This window comes from Harpia harpyja, chromosome 4, assembly GCF_026419915.1.
Source record: "Harpia harpyja isolate bHarHar1 chromosome 4, bHarHar1 primary haplotype, whole genome shotgun sequence".
NCBI lineage: Eukaryota > Metazoa > Chordata > Aves > Accipitriformes > Accipitridae > Harpia > Harpia harpyja.
In genome coordinates this window covers 50,073,021-50,085,283 of record NC_068943.1, presented here as the reverse complement: position 1 = coordinate 50,085,283, position 12,263 = coordinate 50,073,021, and the positions used below count along the sequence as shown (strand labels likewise).

General features: G+C 36.8%; 1 protein-coding gene across 2 annotated transcripts in view; it reads left to right on the top strand.

Moving 5' to 3' along the window:
• EFEMP1 (EGF containing fibulin extracellular matrix protein 1) overlaps positions 1–12,263 on the top strand; it is a 49,638-nt gene that overhangs the window by 35,130 nt on the left and 2,245 nt on the right. For both annotated transcript variants that reach the window (XM_052783991.1, XM_052783992.1), the window contains 6 exons: positions 1,402–1,524; positions 5,184–5,303; positions 7,718–7,837; positions 9,255–9,374; positions 10,868–10,991; positions 11,114–11,309. In XM_052783991.1, the coding sequence (XP_052639951.1) occupies positions 1,402–1,524; positions 5,184–5,303; positions 7,718–7,837; positions 9,255–9,374; positions 10,868–10,991; positions 11,114–11,309 (803 nt within the window). The remainder of the gene's footprint in view (positions 1–1,401; positions 1,525–5,183; positions 5,304–7,717; positions 7,838–9,254; positions 9,375–10,867; positions 10,992–11,113; positions 11,310–12,263) is intronic.

Here is a 12,263-nt window from a genome sequence, read left to right as displayed (position 1 = left end):
ATAGTCCCTGAAAGTCTTTACACCTGAGAATGTGCTTTTCAGCTGTCAGTACAGAACAATGCAGTCAGCAAGTCCTGCATCAACACAGCAGCTTTAGGACTGATATGCAGAAATGCAAAGAGCAGGCTAACATAAAAAGACTTTCTTTTTCCTGTCAGATAAAGAGAAGATACATGTAAAGTATTTGGACATTTGGGGAAAGGGCAAACATTGAGAATTAATTCAAACTGTTGATGGTTTATTTTTTTTGAATCTTGTGGTCAAAATTGTTTTCATTTGCTCTGAGAAACAATCCATCATTTTTTCCAAAGCACCACCCAGAATCTGCCACTGGTGGTGTTCTAACGTCCCCAGTGCCTATACAAATAGAGAGGTCAGCTGAGATTTGTAAACTAGAGATCATAAGTTTTAAGGAATTTGTTTATTCAGCCTAGAGTCTCCAAATTGTGTACAATGCCAAAGTTAAAAAGTCCTTTCACTGTACTGTGTCAGGTTACAATGAAAAGCTTTCCAACATTTTGGATGTTCAGATGAGAAAGCAAATTGTAATTCCATCTTAAGCAACCTATTTGTCAGCACATGCAGTTTAATTATAATTAAGTACCTCCAGCAGTTACAATGAATAGGCAAAATCAAAATGTTGTTTTTATACTTGTATAAACCTGCATTTAGTGTGAACTAAAGCTGCCTGAATTACACGGAGAAGTATCGGTCTAGTATTTGCATTTTTAGCTGTACTGTTCAAATACAAACATACGTAAACTGTTTCCAAAGACTTCAGATTGACTGAATTAGGGGAATTTTCATGGGAATGAAAAGAGGCAGATCTCTTCCTGATGAGAAGGCCACCACATACCAAGTTCCAAGTCCCTGTCCAAAGTATGGAACACAGGAACCATGCAAGAGAGATCACCAGGGTCTTTTTGTATCAGCAAAACAACATATTTCTAACTCATCTTATTCTTGGGAAAGAACTGAACTACATTTGCTGAAATTTGCCAGAGTAATTCAGCATGCAACAAACAACCAGCATGGGAAAAAAACACAAACCAGAAAAGTCAAATTATTAAAATATGATAAAGTTGCAAGAAGTTTACAGAAAGTTTTATAGTGATAAGTACAAAATATTAATGGTATTTGACAAATAAAAGTATCTGATTGTTTAAAATAACCATATCTGAAAATATTTCCAAATGCAGTACATCAGAATTAAAAGCTATTAGAAATCTGATAACATTATGCCCGGAAAATGGAATAAGCATTGAGATTACATCTTTGGAGTATATTTGAACTTTGCTGCCTTCACTTACAGGTAGCTTGAAGACGTGTAAAGCATTTCAACAGGCTAAATATTTTAAGTAAACTTTATGACTAATACTGCATTTGCTTTTTTTTATAAAGATATAGATGAATGTGCAACTGGAACCCATAATTGTAGAGCTGACCAAGTATGTGTCAATTTAAGAGGGTCCTTCAGCTGCCAGTGTCCTCCAGGCTATCAGAAACGAGGGGACCAATGCATTGGTAAGTGTTGCTCTAGACTAAATTATTTTCTTTCATTATCTACAGTTGCAAACTTTATATTGATTATAAAGTCTATAGGCATGTGTACTGTAAAATAGCTATATAACTTTGAAATGCAATGGAATAATCACTTTATCATGATAACTAGTCACTGAAACATGGAACTAGAAACTATTTTAAGTATAATCAACACTTGGACATGAACTTCACAAGATTAATTTTCCTAACAGTTACCATTGTGTTTATTGTTTGTATTGGGGTATTGCGTAATGTCCCAGATATAGTCATAAGTCTACTATAGCAGCAAACTAAAGCATGTCTTTCCACTGACCTCAGTGAGACTTGACTCCAGATCTGTAGGACAAAGCACTACCTTCACACAGACCTAAATCCCCGCTCTGCAGAGCCCCCTTGCACAGTCTGTTTCAGTACTCAGTTTTATGAGTATAAATGAAAGAGATGGAAACTCTGAATGCAGGTATATGATATTTGCAACTTATAAACCACTACACTTTATTCTTTGTGCCAAAATAAACTATCAGCACCTTTGGGACCTATATAAGTATAGCATTAAATTAAATCCAAGTGCAGTGTAAACACTGCATCTTTCCTATTCCATCCTCATTTGGGGACATTATGCAAAAGTGCCATTACTCCGTTCCTGCAGTCCTCCTTCAGCCTTTATTTAACACCTCTTTAATCATGATTTCAATGGATGAATTGCTTTTATAGGCACTCCAGCCTTAAGCCTTAGGTTTGTCAGAGATAATAAAAACAACTATGAAATAAGAGAATCAAATATATACATCATGAGCTGCTTTAAGAGGTGGTCTTGAATAGGACACAAGACTGGTTTTATGCAGCCTAGGAGAAAAAAGTTGGGGGGGGGGGGGGGGGTTGGCCTCAGCAGAACAGGAGCAGAACTTCAGGTTTTCCTCTTTTTCTTTGTGTTAGGGATCCTGCATTTGAAAGCGTTTAACAATTTTTTTTTATTTTTAATGTCTTTCAAAAAGCCTTGCAAAGTCTATAGGTAGTCACTGCCTAACAAGAGCTGCAGGAAGGAAACTGGGGAAATTTCAGTACACATCCAGACTAACTTAAATTTCTGGGCATGGCTCTTCCTTTAGGGTTCTGAGCCAAGGGCTGTAGAAATTGACCCAAAAATTCTTATCTCTTTCCCAAAAGATGTGGCTCAGGCCCTGAACTGACAAACTGATATAAACACAGATGTATCTGATTTTTCTCAGTTCTCTGTGCAAGAGTAGGAGGAATAGTTTGGAATGTAGGTAGATGAATAGTTTTGACAGGTCATTGATTATTTTTTTTTTTAATATCTGGGTTTTATCTAGATTTTTTAGAGCAGATAAAGTATATTACTGCTATGCAATAGCACTTTTAATGTCAAGACCTATGATACTACCTGAAAGTCTCATGGGACACATATTATAGCACTCAAAAGAAAAGAAGCAGAATGATACACTCTTATATCTACATGTCAATACATTAATGCATCTAAGTCTATACATGAAGATGTCTGGAAAGTGAAATTTCCCTTCTCCTATTTAGGTCAAAACCAAGAATAACACCTGTGTTACATATTACACATTGACCTAAATTATAAGCACATCCCTACACTTATTACTGTCAGCATTTCAGACTAAAGCCTGTCTTTGGGGATTTTATAACAACTTAGCCAGAAAATGTTCTTGGGGCCAGATCTTGATAGAGGTTCTCCATATGGGAGGAAATGTTTCTCAAATTTGAAAGAAATTTTTCCAGACTATTTTGGCTTCAAGGTAGAAGGAGAAAAGGACTCATTTCTAACGACTGATTTTAATCTAAATTCACTAATAATTTCTGTCTTTTTTTTGAGATTTTTTTTTAATTTGCTCATTTACATATTGCAAAATTAGTCTTTTCTGAAACATGGGACTGCAAGTAGAATAAACTGTTTTCCAGCATTACTTCAAAGAGAAGATTTGGCTGAATTGATTAGATAATGCTTAGCCCTTAGATCTGCATGGAGCTGATGTGCCTAATCCTACAAGGAAAACTCCCACTGACTTAGAGTCAAATCCTGGAAGCATTTATGTGCATAATTGCAGTGCCTAAGTAGCAAAGCATTGCTCGTATGTCTGTACTGTATAATCAAAACTTTAAACAGCAATTTGTAACAGCTTAGTCCTGTAAAAGTCAAGGATGCACAAGATCTACTGTGCCTCCTAATTTATTCCATTTCTAGTTCCAAATTTCTCTCTGCAACAAAAGAGTTAGTGACAATCGCTACTGGATGGATAGCCAGGAATTTTCCAGCATAAGCCTTTTCATTCAGAACCATCCAAAACACTCCACTGCTAAGTTTAGCCCCAAACAGTGACTGCAAACTTGACAAAGAAAGGGTTAACTTCTAAAGATTATTTTTTCACTTGATATTAAAACAAACACTTTCCTCATTATAAAAAAAGTCTTGGCCTCTTTTTAAACACATCTATGGTGGAAACAGCTGGAGGTAGGAAACTCAAGATCTGGCATGGATATGGGAAGTGCCTTTGTTCCAGTGAAAGCTGGTCTTATTTGTCTGAGCGTTGAGCCTTTGAAATCTCACATTGTGTACATGTACAGAACACAGCATGGATTTCTTGACCAGGCTCAAGCAGGCCACAACTAAAGACGGCTGCTGCACATACATGCACGATCAGAATTGTAGCATAATAAAAAAAAATGTTTTTCAGACAAAACCAGAGGCAGTATCTCCTCCAGAATGCAAGGAAACCTTTTAAAATGCAGAGAGGTAAAAGAATGGGCTGTTGCACATTTGTATGGTTTGCAGGTGAAAACCCTGCTCCAGTGCACATTAGGAATGCTGAAACTTGGAAAGGCAGCCTGCTCCACCTCAAAACCAGGGCTAATCTGCAAGGAGAGTCTGTGGAAAGTTAATACTGCCTGAGATAACACCAACTTCAGCCAGTCTGATCACCTTCCTTGGCACCCGAGAGCACAGCCAGAAGGTGCTAGTGCTGCTGTATGGAAAGGTATGCAGGAGAGGCAGGGAGGGGAATGGGACCAATGGCAGCCCCTTGGGGGAGCAAGCCAGTTTCTGGGGGACCCCTGCAGAAGCGCAGCCACCTGTTTCCTTTTCAGGCCCATTAATCTTCTATCCTCACCATTCCCCTGTACTTGCACAGAAAATTTGGACTCTTCCTAACGGAGCTGAAAAGATTCAGTACATGCTAAGAGTGCTGCGTGCGAATTTTTGGAAAAACGAGAGCTACAAGCCACATTCACTGTGTTGGTCAGCATTATGTCTGATCATGAGAAATCTTAGCTGAAAAGCCGAACAAAACATTCTGGGTCTTACCTATACAAAATAAACAAGACTAAGCAGTACTGTGGAACTGAATAAAAAATAGAGTTGGAATGTGTATTGGTCTCAGTGGCTGAAAGACAATCAGCATAAAACAGATTTTTACAAAAGTTACTTAAAAAAAAGTAAAATAGTATTCTCGTTAATATCCACAGAAGCAGTACCTAGCTCATATAAGTTTTTCCCCCTGCTTTTAATCAAGTGCAATTAACTTTACAGTTTCTTTGGACAAAAGACAGCAACAGTGAACTGCCATGATTCCATTTGAACTAATTTCTCTTTTTTGATAACTTAGACATCGACGAATGCACCCTGCCTCCATATTGCCACCATCGATGCGTGAACATTCCTGGTTCCTATTACTGCCAGTGCAATGCTGGTTTCCAGTTAGCATCCAACAACCACACCTGTGTAGGTAAGAACTTCTCTGCATGTACTTGAGCTCATATACACATGAGCTTCTTCAGTATAGAGACAAATACTGACACATGACTTCCCACGGTTGAAATTTAAATATCTTTGTCCCAACTTAAAGGAAATAAATACCAACCAGTAAGACATACCAGTTGCTGTATTGAAAGGCTCTCCCACAAGTGATCTGAGAAGTACAGGAGGGTTAGAGAGAAAATGGGAGCCTTACTGAAAACCTGTTATTTTGTTGGTGTAGCAGGTTTCTGAGGAGCATCTAGTTTGGCAGCTGGAACCCAGGAGGTTTACATTAATTATTTAATCTTAGATTTAATTATTCTTTCAGTTCTGGTGGATCACTTTGCATTATCATTGGCTTTCATGATATTATTCCCAGTTCATGCAACACAAGGGCTGAAACTGGAAAACAGGGGAAGCAATACTATACCTCTGCAGTTAAGTGTAATTATCCTCAGCACATGATAAGCATAATGAGGAAAGAAAGCATCTATCACATTTGAATATCTAGAAAATAATGTTAAAAATGAAAATGAGGGTCACTAAGGAAGAGTGACCCTTTAGAAGTGATTCTTCCTTTAGAAGTAAAACACTAAGGGAAGCCTCGCAGTAAAACTCTAAGACTGCTGTTAAGTTTGAAATCCTAAGTTCTGTTCTAGAATAATTAGATAGAGTAATAATAAAAAGGTAACTATGTCTGCTGAAGTGCAGAGAGAATGGCCATTAAAAAAAAAAATCAAGAGATTGGTGATGGAGATGGTCAGAAGTTCTTTATGGCTATAATTTTTATATATATAAAATTATATACATATCTGTATAGGAGATAAATCAATCTGGGTTTTCCAGTTTCTACCATTACTTCCAAGTGTTGCCATATCTTATCAAGTACCCTGGCACACTGCACAGCACTGAAGTGAGAGAGGAATTTCTCATTTTTCACCAAATGATAGGATAAAAAATTGCACATGGACACAACATAACCATGTGACAAGTTGTTACTTATTTGACCCTTTTCCAGGCTCAAATGCAAGGTGTATTCTCTCAGTTAGACTCACAAATCCATGACAGCTCCAACTTTGCTGGGTGCTTCACCAAAACACCCCTTCTCTGACTTGCTGGCCTCCCAGCCTAACAAGGCATACGCCCACCAGGAAAGGTGAAGTAAATCATAAGAAGAAAATTTGTAAATGAATGGTTGCTGCATCAAGACAGACTTTCACATCTGCAACAGTCATCTGGCAGAAGTGATACTTGACAGCTGTACTGATTACATTTGTGTTACAACTTTTGCATATATTGAAAGTGGATCAATAGTTCTTGGAAGGAAAACAAACAGAACTGTGGGTTTGGCTAACTTATTTATTCCTTCTGGTAGCATTGTCACGATGTACATTCGTTGCACTTTTGCCAGAAATTAAAAGGAGGAAGAAAGAAGTTTGTAATCAGTTTTTCCCTGTTACCATTCATTTTCAGGACTAGGAGGTTCATCATATAGAGAATTAATATCCTACTCTTTGGTTTAGTTATTGTGAATGCCTAGTCTTCATAGTCTTTGAGTTTTTAGTTGTATCTATAAATGACTGAGTGTTGCTGACATTTATAAGCATTTGCAAAAGCCACGAACTCAAGATTTTTTTTTTCAAATGCAGCTGTCTACTAATGGTTATATCTGATAAACACAAATATGAATGGAAAACATGCAGGGGAGGAATACAAGGGAAAATACACTAAAATCTACAGAGGGAATGACAGAGGAGCAGCAGTTAGTCAAGAGCCTATGAAAAACAAGTGTTATACATTCCAGAGGTCATTACAGTTATATAAACTTACCATTAAAAATGGCTTCTCTTCTCATACCACAGTGTTCTCACATATGTTCTTAGGATGGACACTTCGTGGAAAAAAATCTAGCACAGAAACATACCTTCCCCCAATATGGTCTAGGCCTTAGAGCACTGCAAAACTCTACTGGCCTCAAAGGCTCATGTTATAATTGTAATGGAATTTAAAAGAACAAATTTTAAGAGTAATAAATAGCTCAAATAAATCTTAACAACTGCATGCTGAGAGGTCTTATCAGTCTGTGTTCCTTATATCAATTATTTATAGATACTTGGCATTTCATACCTGAAAAAAAGAGACTGGAATGTGGAGTTTAATGGCCACACTAAACATTTTTGGAAGAATTCATCACACATTAGAATAACTCTCATTCCTTGAAAAATAGTCTTTTTCTACATGGAATGTAAAGCATAGATCTGACTTTGTTCCAGTGACTGCAGATCTATATTGATATAGTCAACTGAGCTTCTGCTAAGCAATAGACCCAGACTAAGGACTAATCCACTTAATCAGCCTAATTACCAGCTACACAGGATAAAGATCTGTAATTTTTCCTTTCAGACATAAATGAATGTGATGCCAATAACCCATGTGCACAACAGTGTTACAATATACTGGGTTCTTTCATCTGTCAGTGTAATCCAGGATTTGAGTTAAGCAGTGACAGAATCAACTGTGAAGGTAAGCAATTTTTTTTTGTCTTGGAAGAGCAATTTTTTTTATTATTATTATTTTCCCAGAAATCCTTCTGTGAATTAAGGGATATAATTCAACTGGAGCCACCCTGTGGGTGCAGTTTGTGGCCAAAACCCTTAGATGTTTATTTTTTATGTTGCAAATGTGGTTGCTAATACACACCTTAGTAGCTGCAGCTGCATTCAGGTACATGTGGATATGGGTATATCTCTCTTAATACTAAGTGCAAAACAGGACAGACATTACTACATTTCAGATCACAGCTGGGAATAATAAGGCTTCTGAACACTTATTTCACAAATTCACTTGAATTGTGTGTGGTCTAATGCTGATGACCATTAAATGAATCGGAAAGGAATGCAAACCAAAAACAAGTGCAATTTTGTGTGTTGTTAGGCTCCTCTGAAAATAAAACCTCAAATTTTTGATTTTAAGGAAGCAACAATTCTGCTTTTGAGGTGCTTTCAAGCCTGTGTATACAAACAGCATGTCTCCTGGTGATTATACAATCAACACTTTATTTCCTCTGCCAGAGTCTCCACAGGGGTCCTCTAATCTCCTTTTGGACACATGATGATCTCACCCTTAAAGCCCATATCCTTTCTACCAGTCTTTGAGCCAAAGAGATCTTTTTGGTTTACCACTGCCCTCCTAAACAGGCCAGCTGAGCTATTGCAGATGGTCCCTCTCCAAGCTTCTTAAACTAATCCTACTTGCAAGTGAACAGAACAGGGAGCAGCAAGTATGCAGCCTCCAAGGACTTCCCTGACAAAATCAAGAACTGGGCTCAAGCCTCAGAGGTAGTAGGAGGAAGTTATACTGTTTTCCAAACCATTCCCTAGTTTTGATAAGTTTAATTTAATTTCTGGTTAATGGCATATACTGTTAAATTCTGTTTCACACTACACTTCTCTAGCAAGGGACTGATAGCTACTCAAGGATTAAAAAGCAAGAGAATGTCATACACTGAATATTATTTGAAGACAAAAAAAAGAGGCCTTCCCCTCTTTCCCAAAGAGCTACTCCATTAGTGTAGGGCACAAGTATAAAGGCAATATTTTTGCCTTACTAATCTCACATCTGTGTTTTTTGTGTAAGTAATCACATTTTGCAATACTGAAAGTAAAAATTCCCAAACCTGTTCTGAAGTCTAACTTAGCTTTTGCTTCCTCAAATCCAAAATTCTCATTTTGGAAGATTATTGACAACACGCAAATAGAACTAGCCCTTCTGTTTGCAACTTTGAGGCTTTAAGCAGTACACTTCAGTTTTTTGATAACATTCTTTTTAGACAGAATTCTTTTTTTTTTCCTGTTAGGGCCAGCACTTAGGTATTGTATTTAGTTCTGTAACAAGGTAGATGTTAAAAAACAATAACTTTAAGCTCTTTTGCTCTCTGCAGACACTGATGAATGCAGAACCTCAAGTTATATATGTCAATATCAGTGTGTCAATGAACCAGGAAAATTCTCATGTGTCTGCCCTGAAGGATACCAGGTAGTAGGAGGCAGAACATGTCAAGGTAAGTGCCCTCATCTTAGCAGTCTCAATACTGCATTATTAACACCACCATTTCAGGCAAGACTAAGAATGCTTGCTATCTAAATGTTTACATTTCATGACAGGACTACTATTATGTTAGCAAAAGATAGGTTGATAAGCATTTGATGATTAATTGCATATCTTATATTAATTCTTATTTGAACCCTTCAGCTCAAACTCTAAGTCCTTCAGATTCCTAGGACAAAATTTCAGTTTTTGCAACCCTCAGGTAAAACTTGTCTTGGATGTCTAGGTAGTGAGTCTAAGTTTCAGAGATAAGTATCTCTGAAAAAAATCAAGCCATTTTTTACAGACACTAAACATGGCTTTATATGATGTTTCATTTTATAGAGATTCTTAAATCCAGCTGCAGTAGAAATTGAAGGTATGTTTCTTCTGATAACAGGAGAGAAAAATGCAAGTCTTGAGCAGCTTAGATAATTTGTGTTTAGAAAATAATGTTCTGGTCAGGTGCCACCAAATGCCAGAATTTTAAAGTTTGTGGTTTTTCCCCACTGGTGCTAAATGTCTCTGCATCTTATTAGATAATATTGCAGAACAACATATTAAGTGCAAGAACCATTGCTTCTGTAATGCGGAACCCAATTTAACAGTCATTATTTTTAGAAATAACTAGGTATGCTAATTATTGGCAGACAGGATGAGAAAATAACTCATTTTTATTAATATTTTTTATAAAATCTAGATTAATTTATTTCCCTTCTTAAGAACAGCAGCTGATACTGAACATTGTGGGGCAGTTAGTTTCACCATCTAAAAATCTGTGCCTTCTGAGAGATTACATTTGCATAAACCCTTTCTGTGACTGTGTTAATTTCAGGAGACCATATCCATAGACAGTAGTGGGGTTCTGGCATTGACAGGATAATAGAGCATTAATACAGTGCAAGTCTGACAGTCCCCACCTTCGTTCAGGGTTATTTTCCCAGGCAAAAAAGGAAGGTCTGCTTTGCACAATAAACAAGTTTTCATTATTCCTGTCAAAGCTATTTTAGTTAAAATGTAGCCATTAACTAAGCATTTCAGTTACACCATGAAACTTAGGCAATTAAAAATGAGAACCTGCAAAAGGCAGGAAATCACAATTCTTACTCAAAACATTTTTCTTCTGTCTACAAGATATCTTCTGCTATAAAATCATTCTTTGCTAATTAGAAACTTCACAGTATTTCTACAGTTGTGTTACGGATGATTAATATGTATCTTTAGTCAACTAAAAAAATCTTCAGACTTAATTAACATTCAATAAACAAATTTATTCCATTTCTGCATAGAGAAATCCTTTATAGCCAGGCCCCAGAAAAGCCAGTAAAGAACACAGAAACCTGTTGGCTTTCAACAGACAAGCAGGTGGCTTTTTTTTTTTTTCAGTTGTTTTAAAGACGTTGCATTTGCTTTTGTAGTAAACTCTTTTCCATCTGCTTTAACACAGTCACTTTTCCTTCCTCCTAGACATAAATGAGTGCGAGACTACTAATGAATGCAGAGAAGATGAGATTTGCTGGAATTACCACGGAGGATTTCGTTGTTACCCAAGAAATCCTTGTCAAGAGCCCTATGTCCTCACATCTGAGAAGTAAGAGAAAAATTAGTCTCTTTTTTTAGGATCATCCTCAAGAGGCAACATGATCAAATACAACAGAAAGCAAGTACCATTTGTTTGCAACTATCACAGTTTCATCCATTTTTGTTTTTCAGCCGCTGCGTCTGCCCTGTATCAAATGCCATTTGCCGAGAGCTGCCTTACTCTGTTGTGTACAAATACATGAGCATCCGTTCAGACAGAACAGTGCCTTCTGATATCTTCCAGATTCAGGCAACCACTATTTACCCTAATACTATTAACACATTCCGGATCAAGTCTGGAAATGAAAATGGAGAATTTTACCTGAGAGTGAGTATTGGTGGGAGTTGGACCCTGAGCAGGGTATAAAAATCACTGGTGCTACCAAGGTGTTATAGTGCCTTGCCATTTTGACAAACCCATCAAATGTCCCTGTAAGAGTATCATGGCATCCCAAAGTTTATCAGCTTTTTGATACTTCCTTATTAAATGTGCTTGACTTCCAAATTTTAAAAAGACTTTTACTTTTCTACCTGACAACTCTAAACAGAGTCAAACTGTTTCTTTCAAATGAATACACCACTAGTAGCAATCATGAATATTTAGCAATCCTGAGACACCCATGTCAGATTCAAATGAGATACCTTCATGCTTTTCACTCTCTGTACCAACCCCATGTGTATGTATTTAGGAGAGGATTATAGAAAGATGCCTTGTACAATTACTTTAATTAAATTTCTCATTTTTGCAAAAAAAGTAAAGAAATCAATAATAGCTTGGGATGGGGCACTGATTTCTAGAGTGCTAAGTTCTGGCCAATTTACAAAGGTTTTGTGTTGAGACATATTTAAACCTTTATTTTCCCATAGTGCTGCAACTATTTCAGAAAACCACAAAAGTTCAAATGACTTACGATAGCAGTATTTCCTGTTGGTATAATGCATTCAAGTAGATACGCATGAATGAAAGTGTCTATAACATCTGCTTTTTAAGATTTTTTGGAAGAAATCTGATTTTCTTGGACACTTGTAATATTTACAAATTCCTGGGAAATCCTTTTTGCTTCATATGTGACTTTACACTCAGTAAAACAGAATCAGCACAAAAAGGTTCTATCAGAAATATATTAATAGGAAGGTTTTCATTTTTTATTTTTCTTCAAATCTGAACATTAGGGGGTTTTGATAATACATCCAAAAAGTGTATCAAGATATGGCATTGCCATGTTTCCCCAAGATGGGAACAAGGAACTACTCATCTCTGTCTCACTTGTTCTGGTATAAC